Below are 17,649 nucleotides of genomic sequence, written 5' to 3' on the forward strand. Positions count from 1 at the left end.
TAGTGGTAAAAGTGAAACATTGCTGCCAAAGAACATGTTATGACCTTTAAAGCCCTTCATGGCATCGGACCAGAATATCTCCGAGACCGCCTTCTGCCGCACGAATCCCAGTGACCGATTAGGTCCCACAGAGTGGGCCTTCTCCGGGTCCCGTCAACTAAACAATGTCAGTTGGCGGGCCCCAGGGAAAGAGCCTTCTCTGTGGCGACCCCAACTCTCTGGAACCAACTCCCCCCAGAGATTAGAACTGCCCCTACCCTCCTTGCCTTTCGTAAGCTCCTTAAAACCCACCTCTGCCATCAGGCATAGGGGAACTAAGACATCTCACCCGGGCATATACAATTTATGTATGGCATGTTTGTATGTATGTTTGCTTAATAATGGGTTTTTAAAAATACTTTAAATTGTAAATTATTAGATTTGTCGTGAACTGTTTTATTGTGTTGTGAGCCGCCCCGAGTCTACGGAGAGGGGTGGCATACAAATCTAATAAATAAATAAATAATAAATAAATAAACATGATGGCTGGACACCATCAAAGCAGACACCAGCCAAAGCACAGAAAACCTCAAATAAGCAGTGCAAGATCAGAAGATGTGGAGAAACCTTATCCATAGAATTGTCAAGAATTGAACACAAATGAATTGGATATCATCATCATCATCATCATCATCAATTTACTAAATAAATAAATCAAAAGAGCATGCCAAAATCCTTGCTCTATGTACATGCATGATCAGTAATTCAACAAAAATTGCATACTGAATAATTGTGGCGCAACATCTAGAACATGTTTTAACTCGCAGATTTATTATGTTTTAATTTTTGTACACTCGTGAGGTGTCGAGTGAAGGCTGTTCAGAGGTGCCTGGTATTTGCCCCCTGTTATATGGACATAATCAGAAAAGGATATTTTCTTTTGATCAGACCAAATTCTTGTGTATTCCTAAGATCAGCCACATGCTCGGGGAAACTCGCAACTGGATCTTTCTGCTCATGTGGAAGATTTGTTCCCACCAATAGTGTCTCCATTCTAAACAGCTACAGTTATTACTGTAACCTGCAAGCTCAATATTACCTATTTTGTGTGTCCATCTATTTGGCATTTGCCCCTGTAATAGTTATAGTTATAGTTTATTAGATTTGTATGCCGCCCCTCTCCGAAGACTTGGGGCAATGTCAAAAAAGACTTGAGGAATGCAAGTGGTGGAGGCCCAGAGAAAGCAGGCATACATTTCCCCTTCCTATTAAATTTATACACCTACCTCTCCCGCTGTGATTAAAGACAAGTCAGAGCTGTCTAAACATCTCTTAAATCATGCCAAGGGTGGGAGGTGATTTATGCTGAGCTGAGTGCTTTCATTAAATTCCACCCAATTCCCCTATTCCTGCAGGTGAATTGCTAGTTCTCTATCTCCCTGGTGTACCCATCAACAAGGCAAGCCTGGCACCGCCTGCATTCTCTCTGTCTGCAGAATGTATGCACTGCCCTCAGATTATTCTTTTCATCTACGCTATCCTGAGAATTCAACCTAACTGCAGTGTAGCTGAGAGCTGGTGAAGTATCTGAACATATCTCATTCAAAGGAATAGCAATTTCTTCAAAGGCCTCATTACAAAGGCATCTGGGATTAAGGGAGTAGAAAAGAAATACCTTACTTAGGCCTTCCCGCTCTTGGGTATTCACAAGAATTTCCCTGCTTGGAGAAACCTGAAACAGTCAAATGTTTGTCTAAGGAGACTGAACCAATACTCACAGTCAAGGAACTTTATTGATGTATTTTGGACTAGTCATTCTGTTTCAGACCAGCCAACACAGAAAGTTACTACTGGAGTGGTATAAAGGGGAAAAATGAGATACAAATCAATCAATCAATCAATCAATCAATCAGAATAGAGCTGGAAAGGACTTTGGATGTTTTCTGCTCTTACCCTTTTCTCAAGCAGGACACCCTATGCAATTTGAGACAATTGGCTGTCCAGTCTTGTTTTAAAATTATCCAGTGATGAATCACTCACAACTTCTTCAGGCAAGCTGCCTCAGATGGCCTTGCAAAAAAGAGAGAATAGAATAGAATTCTTTATTGGCCAAGTGTGATTGGACACACAAGGAATTTGTCTTTGGTGCATATGCTCTTACTGTACATAAAAGAAAATATACATTTGTCAAGAATCATGAGGTACAACACTTAATGATTGTCATGGGTGTTAGATAAGCAATGAAGAAACAATCAATATTAATAAAAATCTTAAGGATACAAGCAACAAGTTACAGTCGTAAGTGGGAAGAAATGGGTGATAAGAATGAAGGAATGAAAGAAGTACAGTCCTAAAAAGAAATTGCAGGCATTTCTATGAAAACAGACACAGATGCATATACACATCTTTACATCTCTCTCTCTGTGTATGAATAGAAGGATGAGTTAAAATAGAAGTGTCAACCGTAAGCAAACCAAATGAATGAATAAATAAAATAAATAGTCATTAAGGCTATCATTGTGCTAAGATATAATACCTAAAGTGATCCACCTAAACAGATACCAGCCTGCATTTATAAATGCAAGCCTCTCCAAGGGAAAGGAATTTCATTAAAAAAGATATAAATACATAAGGAGCATTGTTTTTTGGTTTCAAAAATTGAGCATCTGCCACCTAATTCTTTAGGCCAAATTTTGTGATAAGTCTGACCATCACATTAGTTTAGCTTTGTACCTATCCTATGAATTGATGTGACAGACACAATTATTATTATTTAAATTTATTAGCCGACTAGCTCCAGTTGATTTTTTAGCCATTATGTATCAATCTGATTACAAAGAGCACATTCTATGCCATTTTCAACAACGGAACTCTGAAATAATCAAAGTTACTTTGTTAACTTACTTATTTGCCTACTTAATTTATTTTGGGTGAAATGCATGTCATGTATGTCTAGATTGATACATTTTTCCCCTTCTGTTTTTACAAAGTACATTCACTCCAATGATCAAAAGGATGCAGTAGAAATTCGCTGCTCGTCTACGTGTAGTCATGAGCAGAAGGTTGTTCTCAAGCTCCTCTTGAAACTCATCCAAATGCCTAGGCTATTTTTCTGTTAGATGTTGCCCATTGAGGCAGAACTGTAGCATCTCCATGCCATGGAGCACCTGCAACAGAACATGAAAAGACTGAACTGGGAGTCACCTGAGGAGAGTTGCAAAATGAGGGGTGGCTTATTTGAGCTGGAGATGTCAAACTGTTATTTGTTATATGGCATTAATCTTCCAAGGAAAGATTGAAGGCAAACAAGCTCCAGGCGAAAGAAGAATATAATGGCTTCAAGAGACTGGTTTGGACAAAACTCAACAGCACTTTTTGGTGTTGATAAAAAATAGGATCACCAATGTCTGATGATGGATATGGAAGAAGAAAAAGAAGGAGGAGGAGGAGTCACTTATATACAAATTTAGTTTAAATAATGTGTCATCAGCAAATAGACACACATACAGGCACATGCATACATACACAGTATGTGTGTGTGTGTGTGTGTGTGTGTGTGTGTGTGTGTGTGTGTGTGGGTCTTGGCATATTCGAAAGCACCAGCCTGAAGATGACGAGTGGGACCTCGTCGAAACATCACCAGGAATCTATGAAATTTACACGGGAGGAAACCCGAATATGCCAAGATCTAGGCAGAAAAAGAAAGGTCACGTTTTATGGTTTGGTATGGTCTAAAAGCAAATACTGAATACCTTAAGAATGAAGAATACAGGTAGTCCTCGAGTTACGGCCACAGTGAAGTCCAAAATTTATGTTGCTCAGTGAAATATTTGTTTATTATTATTATTATTATTATTATTATTATTATTATTATTATTTATTAGATTTGTATGCCACCCATCTCCGAAAGACTCGGGGCGGCTAACAACAATATAAAAAGACAATGTAAACAAATCTAATATTAAAAACAATCTAAAAAACCCCAATTTAAAAAACCACTCATACATACAAGCATACCATATATAAATTCTATAAGCCTAGGGGGAAGAGAAATTTCAATTCCCCCATGCCTGACGACAGAGGTGGGTTTTAAGGAGCTTGCGAAAGGCAAGGAGAGTGGGGGCAACTCTGATATCTGGGGGGAGCTGGTTCCAGAGGGTCGGGGCCGCCACAGAGAAGGCTCTTCTCCTGGGTCCCGCCAAACTACATTGTTTGCCTCATTTTACAATTTTCTTTGCCACCGTTGTTAAGTGAATCATTGCATTTGTTAAGTGAGTAACATGGCTATTAAGTGAATCTGTATTCCCCATTGAGTTTGCTGGTCAATAGGTCCCAAAGGGGGTGGTGGTGTCATATTACCTCGGGACACAGAATCAGTCATAAATATATGTCAGTTGTCAAGCATCAGAATTTTGTACAAGTGACCACGAGGATGTTGCAATGATCTTAAGTGTGAAAAAATGGTCATAAGTCACTTTTTTTCAGTGTCATTGAAACTTTGAACAATTACCAAATGAACTATTGTAAGTTGAGGACTATCTGTACTGGACATTGAGGCTGCTACTCATCTGTAGTTGAGTTCAGCAATCTTGGATTTGGCTTACTTGCTTTCATCATCTGGAATTGCTTTTTTCCTGGCAGTCAAATCCAGATAGTTACATACTTTCAGAAATAAGGAGAAGGGAAGATTGAGTGGCTTTCCTTACTAATGGGCAGAAGCCCATTGAATGGCTATTATTTTATAATATTATAATGTTTTATAATATTATAATGTTAATAATTTTCTTTCTGCCACTGACACTCAAATCTACATAGTATTAAAAATATTATTCCTGCTATAAAGTTGTTGGGGGTCTCTGTGCTACAGATATTCTCTTCCCCATGCACCTGCTGTATCTGAATTGCAATCAAGTGTCAGAAATTCCTGTATATCTTGGATGCTATCTAGTGGTCAACCCTAAATTTGCAGGTCTTATACAATGGGCTTATTGTATCTGTATTGCTTTATTATACAGCATATACCACTGATGGTTTTCCAATGTGTGTGCTATGGAAATGGGATGGATGGAGAGACTTGTGAGGTCTGGTGTTCCACATTTTACAAAAGCATCCTTTTGATGATAGTTAAACTCTGAAACTAAGGTGGGGAAATGAACTTGTGTCACAGTAGTGAGAGGAAACACTGGCTGAAAAATGGAATCCTAAACTTTAAAATTGTATGTAAACTGATTGCAATGTCCTCTTTTCATTTACCAGGAAAGCTAATCATTCTGAAAGATAACTGGCTAACTTTAATTCCTTTTACAGGGTAGAAAACAGGATAAATATGAGTCCATTATATTTATCCTGTTTATATATCCTGTTTATTTTTCCTTCAGAAAAGGAAGGAAAGATTGCTAAAATGTTATGACTCAACAAGTTTGGCTAACTTAATTAATGGGAGGGCGTATCTGTTGTAAATTTCCTCCTCTTCTTGTTATTTAACCATAATCCTTCTAAATTTGTGTTTGCCTAAAACAATGACAGCACTGATAGTGATGATATAGAGATCATCAGCCCTGCATGCCTTTTAATTGCCTCCCTCCTCTGATGATTGGGTTCACACACATGATTTGATTAAACTTACTTAATAGCAATTGAGTGGATTCCAACATCACGCTAACCAAAAGCAAAGAAACACACAATTTCACTCAAGGATTTTCAAACTTTGTCGTGTTCTTGAGTCATCTGCAGAAAACCACAGTGGTACCAACTTGACAACACACATAGAACGATTTTACCATGCAAATGCCACAGTATGTACTTGTATCAGTATATTTTACAAAGAATGCAAATACTACTTAGATAATTATGTCGTACACATTTGCTCCTTCTCTTTGCTGGAAACAACCCCACAGTAGAATATACACTGCTCAAAAAATATAAATAAATAAAGGGAACACTTAAACAACACAATATACCTCCAAGTAAATCAAACTTCTGTGAAATCAAATCCACTTAGGAAGCAATACTGATTGACAATCAATTTCACATGCTATTGTGCAGATTCAGCTTTGTACTGAACAAAGTATTCAATGAGAATATTTCATTCATTCAGATCTGGGATGTGTTATTTGAGTGTTCCCTTTATTTTTTTGAGCAGTATATATATACACACACATTTTTAATAACTTAATGTTGATGCATAGTTCACAGGTGTTGCCGTGTAACTCAATAACCTACTTTAAGCTAGTATGCAGGCAAAAAATGGAATGGAGCCAGAGTGATTTTTGACAAGGCTACCACTTAAACTTCACATGCTGTGTCATATGTATAAAACATTTTGACTACTTACATTGCTCATATTCTGACTCAGAGTTTAAACCATTGGGTAAAACAATATATTAATCCATTCATTGCTGTGAATGTACTGATCTGTCATTTCTCCATTTTGCTTGAACCTATGAAATATCCAGTCAGCAAAATACCAAACTGAAAACGTTGTTTAAAATATAAATCTAATTAAACTTAGGCTGCTTTTAGGATAGCAGTCTACCTCTTGAAACTCAGAAACCTATACATAGGCACATCATTAGTCATTGAAATTGCTTTGGCTGTAGTGATTCTGGGCCCAGGCACAGATTTGGTGTGGTTGGCATCTGCTGTGACAATTTGGTGTGAAGTTTTTTTCTCCCCCAGCTATAAAATTAAATTAAATTTCACAATGCAGACATCTAATGGATTATTTAAGCAAAATTGCTAAGCCCCCCTTTTTAATGAACTGCAGGCCTGATGGCTTTACCAAAATGCATTTGACAAGTCAGCACTTGGCTGCTGCTGTTTGTGGGAGCCAAGATTGCTGGTGGGATCACAAACTGGCAGTGGCTGGGAAAGCCCTTGAATTGTTATGAGTTGGAGCTGCAGTTGAAATCTGATGCCATCTCCATTTGTTTACTTTGTTTCTGCTATTTAAATCATTTTACAGTTAATTTTCAGGGTGTTTCCCCCACCCCCTTTCCTCTTTCTGGTTCCTTTTCTGCCAACCACTGGGTGGCATTGTACATCTATTGTTTGTTTTGGCAGTTTCCCCCTTATCCCTCCGTTTTGCCAAAGCTAGACTGGATAGACTGACAAGAAGGCAAACCAGATGGAAAACTTTCCAACCATGGAGGTATAGAAGAAGAGGGTTTGTGTGCTAAATGAAGCTGGCGGGGCCAGAGGTAAAACAAACACAGGAGTGGGGAGGTGGATATGCTTGATTTACAGAGCCATCACTCAGGTTTCCATCTTCACATCCACCAACAGAGCTGTTTCCCACATATTATGAAGGTGCTTGGCAGCTAGTAGCCTTGTAACTCTAACCTATTGTTTCCCTACCTTTTCTTATTCACACAATTCATCTACCCTTTGGTTCCCCAACTCTGTCATGGTAGGAAGACATTTGGTTACATTCCCTTGAAACTTCTCTGCTCTACTTTCCCATCCTGAATGGAACACATTTCTACTCTGGAGATCCTCTGGGGAAGTGTTACATCTAATGCAGAAGCACTAATAAGGCTCTTGTACATCACAAGAAGAGGTAACATGGAAGAAACCAAAAGGTCAACAGAAATTTCAGCTGATGAACTACATAATAAGTTATCTATAAACAGTTTCAGGGTTTTGTTTCATTTTGAATCTCAAAGAAACGTAATCAGTATTAATAAAACCACAAGAGTCGGGGAAGTGGTAGAAATCTCAATCCGACACAAACACACTTATAGTCTTTCCTTTTTGTTTAACTCTAGTGGACAAGATATTCATTGTCTGAAAGAAGCCCTCATATTTCTTGTCCTAAAATGTTCCATGAAGTAATATTACATAGAATAAGATGGAAACTAGTTGAAGTCCATCTATATTATGAACTTTTTCATAATATCTGTCAACAAGAAAAATAGCATTTCACCCAATGTGTATTTGCATATGAAATACATTGCCAGCAGCAACTCTGATTCTGTAATTCCCCTAGCTCCATGATGGGGTAAAAACATGTAATATGCTGCTGGTGTGAGTTAATATAGATATTACTTTGTGCCCCAGAGGTATAAAACAATTCCTGCAATCCTACTGTGAGAGTACGACAATTTCTACTCTTTATTTGATCAAGAAAAGACTAAAATTGTCTTTTCTGTTTGATTCTTTGGTTTCATCTCCAGATGATAAAATGGCTGTACTGTCCAGAGACCGTGCATTATAGTTTTCAATTATTTTCACATTTTGTATTATTTGGGTGGTTGTATTATTTTGGTGGGATTTGGGTACTCTTTGTATCTTAATTGTATGTTGCCCAGACAAATGTGAAATGGGAGCTATATGAACTGATTGAGTGACTGATTGAAAAATAAAATAAAATAACATAAAATATCCCTCTCAATTTCAGAAGTAATAATTGGTTAGAAAAAAGAATATTGAAAACAGAAAAGACTTATATTTTAGGATTAAAGCAAAGGATAAATACTAATAGAGTAGCTATTGTATGAATTTTCTAGCACATGTATAGTACTAGAACAAGAGGGATGTAGGACCTATGGTGCTTTTGCATAACTGCAGGCATAAATCTAACCCAAGCTCTTATGTGGAACACATGCAGATGGACACAAGTCCACTTCCACTTTAGATTTACATAATGGAAGTCTGAAGTTAACTGGTACCGCCTGATACCCTTTCATTTTTTGTATATTTAATAGGCATATTGGAGAGAAGCCCAGAGTGATAGCTTTACATGAAACAGAAATGCTGGATAGTGGATAGTGCGATTCAGAACATTCTGAACCAGGAAGACAGACCTCTCTCTCTCAAAATATTTTCTGATTTTGACACCCAAATATCCCAGCAGTGGGTGCTTTCTTCTTAGCCATGTTAATTGGCTTTTTTCCAGAGGCATTTGAAGAGTTCCCTTTTTTTACATAAATCATGCTGCATCACAGCTTTCGGTGTAGACAAATGTGGGCTAATTTACTTAGCATATTTTTATTCTATCTTTATTAATTCATAAATAACTCAGGATAGGGAGCATGCATAATAATTCTTGATCTTCCTATTTCCCCCACAACAACCAAACTGTGAGGTGAGCTGGGCTGGGAGAGAATGACTGGTCCAAAGTCACCCAACCAGCTTTCATGCCTAAACAAAACTAGAACTCACAATCTCCAAGTTTCTAGGCAGCATTTTGACCGCTACTTGGCTCTCTCTAGTTCTCCTTTATCAGGTTACACCTGACTTCTGAAAGCTTTAAGTAGCACATACACATACATGTGCAGTATGTCACAAAAGTGAGTACGCACTCTCACATTTTGTAAATATTAAAGTATATCTTTTCATGTGACAACACTGATGAACTGACACTTGGCTACAATGTAAAGTAGTGAGTATACAGCTTGTATAACTGTAAATGTGCTGTCCCCTCAAAATAACAAAACACACAGCTGTTAAGGTCTAAATTGCTGCAACCGCCCCGAGTTTTCCGAGAGGGGCGGCATACAAATCTAATAAATTAAATTAAATTAAATCAAATTAAAAACAAAAGTGAGAACGTCCCTAAGTGATAATGTCCAAAAGGGGCCCAAGTAGCTGTTTTCCCTCCCTGGTGTCATGTGACTGTGGAACAAGGTCCAGGTGTGAAAGGGAAGTTGGTGTGTTAAATTTGGTGTTATTGCTCTGATTCTCTCATACTGATCAATGGAAGTTCAACATGGCACCTCATGGCAATGAACTCTCTGAGGATCTGAAAAAAAATGTTACTCTACATAAAGATGGCTAGGCTATAAGAAGATTGCCAAGACCCTGAAACTGAGCTGCAGCCCAGTGGCCTAGACCATACAATGGTTTAACATGACAGATTCCACTCAGAACAGGTGGAATCTGTCCATGGTTGACCAAAGAAATTGAGTGCCAATGCTCAGCATCATATCCAGAGGTTGTCTTTGGGAAATAGATGCATGAGTGCCGCCAGCATTGCTTCAGAGGTTGAATGGGTGGAGGGTCAGCCTGTCAGTGCTCAGACCGTACGCCATACACTGCATCAAATTGGTCAACAGGGCTGTCATCCCAGAAGGAGGCCTCTTTTAATGATGATGCACAAGACAGCCCACAAATAGTTTGATGCAGTCAATCAGACTAAGGACATGGACTTCTGGAACCATGTCCTGCGGACTGATGAGACAAAGATAAACTTATTTGGTTCAGACGGTGTCAAGCATGTGTGGTGGCAACCAGGTGAGGAGTACAAAGACAAGTGTGTCTTGTCTACAGTCAAGCATGGTGGTGTGAATGTCATGGTCTGGAGCTGCATGAGTGCCGCAGGCTCTAGGAAGCTTCAGTTAATTGAGGAAAACATGAATTCCAACATGTTTCCAACTGAAACAGAGCACGATCTATTCCCTTCAGCCACAGGGCAGTATTCTAATATAACAACGACCCCAAACACACCTCCAAAATGACCACTGCCTTGCTAAAGAAGCTGAGGGTAAAGGTAATGGACTGGCCAAGCTTGTCTCCTGACCTAAACCCTATTGAGCATCTGTGGGGCATCCTGAAATGGAAGGTGAAGATGCACAAGGTCTCTAACATGTGCCAGCTTTGTGATGTCATCATGGAGGAGTGGAAGAAGACTCCAGTGGCAACCTGTGAAGCTCTGGTGACTCTCTGCCCAAGAGGGTTAAGGTAATACTGGAAAATAATGGTGGCCACACAAAATATTGATACTTTTGGACATTATGGGGATAATGCCCCATTTGGACATTATCATTTAGGGGTGGACTCACTTTTGTCCCTAGCAGTTTAGACATTATTTGTTTTTATTCATTTATTTTCTTTATTAGATTTCGATGCCGCCCTTCTCCGCAGACTCAGGGCGTCTCACAACAGAAATAAACACAAGATACAAAGTTGAACATACTAGAAATCTAAATTTAAAAATAGTTTTTTTAAAAAAAAAACCTCAATTCATAAAAGCAATTATCCACATTCATCCTATCAAATTACACATTCATATCATCAGCTGGAGCTGGATGTTAACACTCAACGGCCCCAGTCCTGCCTGCAAAGATGAGTCTTCAAAACCTTTTGGAAGGCCAGGAGGGTGTGGATGCTACGAATGTCCGGAGGGAGTTGATTCCAAAGGGCCAGAGCCACCATAGAAGGCATTGCCTGGCTGACGGGACCTGGAGAAGGCCAACTCTGTGGGACCTGACCAGTCGCTGGGATGCATGAGGCAGAAGACGGTCCCATAAGTAATCTGGCCTAAGCCATGTAGGGCTTTATTGGCTATAACCAACACTTCGAATTTTGTCCAGGGACCAATTGACAGCCAATGCAACTCACAGAATGATGGTGAGAGGTGGGCAGAATTGAGGAGGCCCATGGTGGCTAACGTGACTGCATTTTGCACTACTTGCAGTCTCCAAACGTTCTTCAAAGGTAGTATTACCTTGAATTTAAAGAATTTACCTTATTTAAAGGGTTAAATAAGGTTCAGGTGGGAAGTGTTTTTAATAGGAAAGCGAACACAAGAACAAAGGGGCACAATCTGAGGTTAGTGGGGAAAGATCAGAAGCAACGTGAGAAAATATTATTTTACTGAAAGAGTAGTAGATGCTTGGAACAAACTTCCAGCAGACGTAGTTGGTAAATCCACAGCAATGGAATTTAAACATGCCTGGGATAAACACATATCCACCCTAAGATAAAATATAGGAAATAGTATAAGGGCAGACTAGATGGACCATGAGGTCTTTTTCTGCCGTCAATCTTCTATGTTTCTATGTTTCTATGAATGTTCTTCAAAGGTAGCATTAATGGCTGTGTGTTGTGTAATTTTGAGGGGCTGTTATAGAAGTGTACAGTGATCTCTCGGTTAGCGCGGGGGTTACGTTCCAAGACCTCCCGCGCTAACCGATTTCCGCGTTATATTGGATGCGGAAGTAAAACCACCATCTGCGCATGTGCGCCATTTTTTTCATGGCCGCACATGCGCAGATGGTGGAGTTTGCGTGTGGGCGGCGGGGAAGACCAAGGGGAGGTTCCTTCAGCCGCCCAACAGCTGATCTGCTCCGCAGCGCGGAAGCAGCGAGGAGCCGAAGATGGGGTAAAGGCAAAGGGGAAACCCCATCTTCGGCTCCTCGCTGCTGCCGCGCTGCGGAGCGGATCAGGTGTTGGGCGGCTGAAGGAACCTTCCCTTGGTCTTCCCGCTTGCCGCTTGCCAGTCCACACACGCCCCCCTGGATGAGCCGGCCACAGGGGCGAGGGGTGGGGATGAAGGGGCAGGACTTCCCGGGCGGAAGGCATGCTCGGCTCTGCCGCTCCAGCCCCTTTCGGCCGAGCAGCCAGGGAAGTCGAGCCAGGCGTGGCGGCGGCCTGCGCCGATGTTCCCCGCTGCGACGGAAGGCAGTCGCTTGGCTAGGGAGGCTCGGCCGAAAGCGGCTGGAGCGGCAGAGCCGAGCACGCCTTCCGCCCGGGAAGTCCTGCCCCTTCATCCCCACCCCTCGCCCCTGTGGTCGGCGGGAATGAAAGGGCAGGACTCCCTGGGTGGAAGGCGTGCTCGGCTCTGCCGCTCCAGCCGCTTTCGGCCGAGCCTCCCTAGCCAAGCGACTGCCTTCCGTCGCAGCGGGGAACATCGGCGCAGGCCGCCGCCACGCCTGGCTCGACTTCCCTGGCTGCTTGGCCGGGGAGGCTCGGCCGAAAGCGGCTGGAGCGGCTGGAGCCGAGCACGCCTTCCATCCAGCGATTGTTCCGCTGCCGCCAGCATGGCCTGGCTGGCAGCGGAAAATGTAACGGAGCCCACGGGGGATTCGCCTTCCTCCCACCCGCAGCCGAGACTGATTGTGGGCTCCTTCGCAACCTCGGAGAGCTTCCGGGGCAGGGAGGAAAGCGAATGCCACGGGGCTGGGCTCGGCTCCCCCCTCGGCTCCCCCCCCTTACCAGCCCCGCCGCGGAAGGCTCCATTCTGTTCCCTGCTGGCCCGATTGAGCGGCCGGCGGTCTCCATTCAGGGAACAGAATAAAAGAAAAAAAATTTTTAAAAAAAAATTTTTTTTTTTAAATAATATTTTAATATTTTATTTTTTAAATAATATTTTTTGAAAAACCGCGTTGCAGCGTTTCGCGCTAATCGAGAACGCGCAAGTCGAGGGACCACTGTATACTCATTATTTTACATTGTAGCCAAGTGTCATTTCTTCATTGTTATCACATGAAAAGACATACTTAAATATTTACAAAATGTGGGGTACTCACTTCTGTGACATACTGTGTATACATATACATAGTCTTCGGATAAGGGCGGCATACAAATCTAATAAATTATTATTATTATTATTATTAATTATTATCATATTCCTATACCTATACCTATACACATACACATACACATATACATATACATATACATATACATATACAGGGGGTGGACAGAAAAATGGAAGCATCTTGAAAATCCAGATTAGGAATCCAGATTTGTGAAGCTCTCTTCGAACAGTTTTTGTGGAAACTGGGTTCTGTACGTGTCTATTGAGCTCTGCAGTGATTTTAGGAGCTGTGGTCTTGCGATCCGCTCTAACAATTTGCTTTAGAGTCTGACGGTCTCTCTCAGAGAACTTCGACTTTCGACCAGACCTGTACTTGGCTGAGGACGTTTTCCCTTCTCTTTCAAAAGCAGTCATTACTTTTGAGACATTACCTCTTGAAATGCCAAACATTCAGGCACTTTCTGTTACACTTGCACCTGTCATTCAAGCACCAACAATTTGGCCTCTTTGAAAGTCTGAGAGGTCTGCCATTTCTAGAAGGTTAACCAATTTCCTTAAATTTCTGTCAAAAAAAAGTTAGTTTAAAAAAACATATCAAATAACAGATTTATTTTTTAAAAAACATTAAAATATGTCAAGTTTTGATTGATTTGAACATGTTCAAACATTATGATGCCAAAAAGTCAAGTGTTTCCATTTTTCTGTCCACCCCCTGTACATACACATACACATTCACATACACATACATATAAATCTTCTTTTCTTCTGTACTGCAGATGTGCTAAACTGTTACAGATGTGCTTTGACAAAGGACCACAATAATGTTAGGTGACCTTACTTATTGGATAGCTTCTTAAAGAGTAACAATTAACTAGAAGCAAAACTTTTTTCCACTAAAAATGAAACTAAGCAAAACAAAACCAGCAATTTACTGGTTATATTTTTTTTGTCTCTCATGAGACAATGGAACACACTTTTCAAAAGCAAGTTGACCTGACCAAAAAAAAACCTCCCACAAAACCTCAAGCTCACAGAGAGATCTGCTTTTTTTAGAAAGTTATGGACAGAAATCCCAACATGAGGAAAATGAAGGGTACTCTTAGAAAAAGCCCTGACCCAGCTGGCATAATTTGTGCATTTTTCTGGGCTGACCTGAGCTGTTTGGCATGACTACACTCCACCTGGCTCCTGCTATTGCTCCAAATTCTCCTTTCTTTAATGAACTATACATTCCCTCACTAATCTTGCAAATGTAGGAGAGAAGGTTATATAAACCCCTGACTGTTGAGGGTTTCTGAAATGTGTATTTTATGAAACATTAACTTGCCCATTCAAAAGACACAGCAGAAAAAAATAAATAACTTCATTCTGTGGCCTCACTCTTTATTTTTTAAATCATTTCTGACATTTTTGGATATTTTCTTTTTCTGTTTTGGCTCCCAGAGTGGAAGAAATCCACAGTAGCACCAGAACAAGTTCATTGCACTTAGAAAATAATTCGTCCTCAGAAATGTTGCATATGTGAGACTTTGTTTAAGTTATGTCAGTGGTAGGAGTCAAATAACAATGGATTCTCTGCCCTAATGACTGTCTAGGTGGGTGTGGCCATCTTGGGTGTGGCAGGCAGTGTGACAGGCAGCACTCGGTCTCCTGCACCCCCATGGAGCAAAAAATGGGTCATGGGGTGATGCGCTGCTCCTCTTGTGCTGCATAGATAGATAGATAGATAGATAGATAGATAGATAGATAGATAGATAGATAGATAGATAGATAGATAGATAGATAGATAGATAGATAGATATCACAACAGCTAGGAAGTAGGGTGAGCGGAGAGACACTGAGTGCATTTCAACTCAACAGACTTGATGAACTTTTGAGGGCCTCAAGCATTTGGCTGCATTAGCCCATTGCTGACACTGAGTTAATGTACTCCATTTTGCTTTCATTCTCACTGGTTCAGAAGGCTAGCACTTTGCTGGTGGACTGTCTGTGGCTTGATAGACTGCAGTCCATTTCTTGAAAATTCTCTTCTGATTCATGAACTGCATGCATTCTCACCGATGCTGATAAGAAATTGTTATTAATTTATTCTAGAGCAAGTGTGTCAAGCTCAATTTAATTAAGGGCCTCATCAGGGTTGTGATTGATCTCAGGGAATGGCGGGGGGAGCATGGCTGATTTGTGGGTGTGGCCAACTGGGTGGGTGTGACCAGCTTGACCCCACTCACTGGGTGTGGCCAATGGGTGGATTGTGCATGTGCATAATCAGATTGATGCCACTCCCCAAACTGCTGGCATGTTTCCTCTTTGCACTGGGGAGACTGGGCCGAAGCCACACTGGCTCAATGTTTCCTCTTCCTCTCCTCTTAGACCAGGCCGAAGCCATGTGGAATGGCCCCTTACATTTTGAGGTTGGCCCCATGGGCCGGATCCGCCCACATCTTGTGTTTGACCCCCCCCCCCCCACTTTCCTTCATTTTTGGCATAGGGATATAAGATAGCTGCTCCTAAATGGTACCTTACTAATCTCAATGGATTTATGGAAGGCAAATAATATGTGTACCCTTTTCTCTGACAAAAATAAAAAGAAGCCTCCATCTTCATCCCCCTCCCAATAGAAAGAGAGACTTTTCATAATTATATAGGCTGCTTACTATTCAAAATCTATGGATACTATTATGACTTTACGTTATGATTTACCTGCATGTAGCAAGCTATGCCACAATTTAAGCTTTCATTATGAAAAATTAACTAGGTCAGACCTACTCAGGACTTGGATGGGAGACCACCAGGAAGAATCTGTATGCTATTTTACTGAAAAGCCAAAAAAGACATAAAAAAGAAAAGCAAAGAAAGAATAAGAAACAGCAAATCGCTATTGGAAAAAAAAATGACTTCAACGTGGACATGAAGTCTAAATGAGCAAAACTTAACTCAAAAACAATGTTCTTGCACATATACACTTTCGGAGTGTGTTATTTGTAGCTAACATCATTGAAAACAATAACCACAACATCTTCTGACAAGACAGGGCAAGAAAGGGTAGAAAGCAAAGTCAGTTGATGAAACAAACTGCAAAGATTAATCATTCTTTAGTCCTAAATACATATATATCTTTCTCAAGTGGCAACCCTCCAAGAAGTGAGAGCGAGTAAAAAGCATATTGGATTTCATTTCATTTCACTAAATATCAATTGCCTGGTCCCATATTTGAACACATACACACACACACCTGTTTTTTTTTTAAATTCCCCTCCTAAAATCTTTTGTTTTCAGATGAAATGTTCATGCCTACTAAGTGAGCTAATGTTGAAAATCACTCAGGCACCATTACCTGGCCTCTTTATACCTGGGGATTTTGTGGCAATGGCAAGGCAAGCATGTCGATTCCCCATTCCTTCACAAGCCATGAAGGGCAGCACTTACACAAACCTTACAAACGATTAGCATCAATATATTTACAATCAGCAGCCATGAGCAATGAATTACCTTCCCTGGGCCTTTGCAAGCAGGAAAAGAAGTCATGTTTACAGTAAACAGGAAGGCAAGCCACCTTGCCCTTTGAACTGGAGCCTGCTGGAACGAGTCCTGCCTCCAACCTGAGTAGCCAGCACAGCTGAGAAGGGAGAGCTAGAAAGAAGGCTCAAAGTTGCAGCAAGACAATCCAGGTGGGGGAAGACGTGCAAAAGGGGGCATATCTGGTAGGGAGTGGAGCATGTACGTGTGCCAGGGCTGGTTTATTTGCAGAAGGGGAAAAGGGGAAATTTCTCCTGCAGCTGAACTCTTCCCTGAACTGCCTCTCTCAGCTTTAGCCTAGTTGGAACAACCCACGGATTAGAAAAGGTGTGTTCTAATGAATGGGAGTGCTGCGCATTCCCTGCCCAGCTGCAATTGTGATTAGGTCTGTATGTAACCTGTAAGAAAAGAACACTTCCTCTGTGGAGCCCTGCCTGCTACAGCAAAAGGATTATCAAGCCCCCTTTCAGAGCATTATTTACAAGGGAGGGCAGCTTGGAGGAACTTTCTTCCCTTCCTATGTAACAGCTGGGATAAGGACAGCATGAAAAAGACATTGTATACAGGTGAGTGGATGCAAAATATTTCCCGGGGAATATTCTCCTCCTTTGCACAGAACGAGAAACTACTTGTTGCAAACTACTGTCTGTCTTCTATTGGCTCAACTCTTTCTAGAGTTGCAAATGTGTTTCAGGGGAGAGGAGAGGAAAGGCATTGGCAATAAATGAAAAATCTTGAGTGAACATATGCTAAATTCTCAGACTGAAAGACAAATATTTGTGTGTTTGTACAGGTATAGAGAGATCAAATGTAGCTGAAAGCTTTGGTATGTAACAAATTCACATTTAAAATGGTAGTTACGGTATTTTATCTAGAACTAGCCCAAAAGTGTG

The 17,649-nt window shown here is 41.0% G+C and overlaps 1 protein-coding gene and 1 long non-coding RNA gene across 2 annotated transcripts in view; one reads left to right on the forward strand and one right to left on the reverse strand.

Annotated features, from left to right (window-relative positions):
• Positions 1-1,753: 1,753 nt before the first annotated feature.
• Positions 1,754-16,871, reverse strand: LOC139161114 (uncharacterized). The gene is made up of 3 exons (XR_011558069.1): positions 16,730-16,871; positions 1,933-2,049; positions 1,754-1,829 (listed from the first exon to the last, which is right to left on the reverse strand). It is a non-coding gene; the product is annotated as an uncharacterized lncRNA (long non-coding RNA).
• The window catches only part of SEPTIN9 (septin 9), a 306,593-nt gene continuing 305,785 nt past the window's right edge, over positions 16,842-17,649 (forward strand). Inside the window, exon 1 of the mRNA XM_070739823.1 lies at positions 16,842-17,322. Within this exon, the coding sequence (XP_070595924.1) occupies positions 17,301-17,322 (22 nt within the window). The 5' untranslated portion in view covers positions 16,842-17,300. The remainder of the gene's footprint in view (positions 17,323-17,649) is intronic.

Source organism: Erythrolamprus reginae, chromosome 2 (genome assembly GCF_031021105.1).
Source record: "Erythrolamprus reginae isolate rEryReg1 chromosome 2, rEryReg1.hap1, whole genome shotgun sequence".
Taxonomy (NCBI): Eukaryota; Metazoa; Chordata; class Lepidosauria; order Squamata; family Dipsadidae; genus Erythrolamprus; species Erythrolamprus reginae.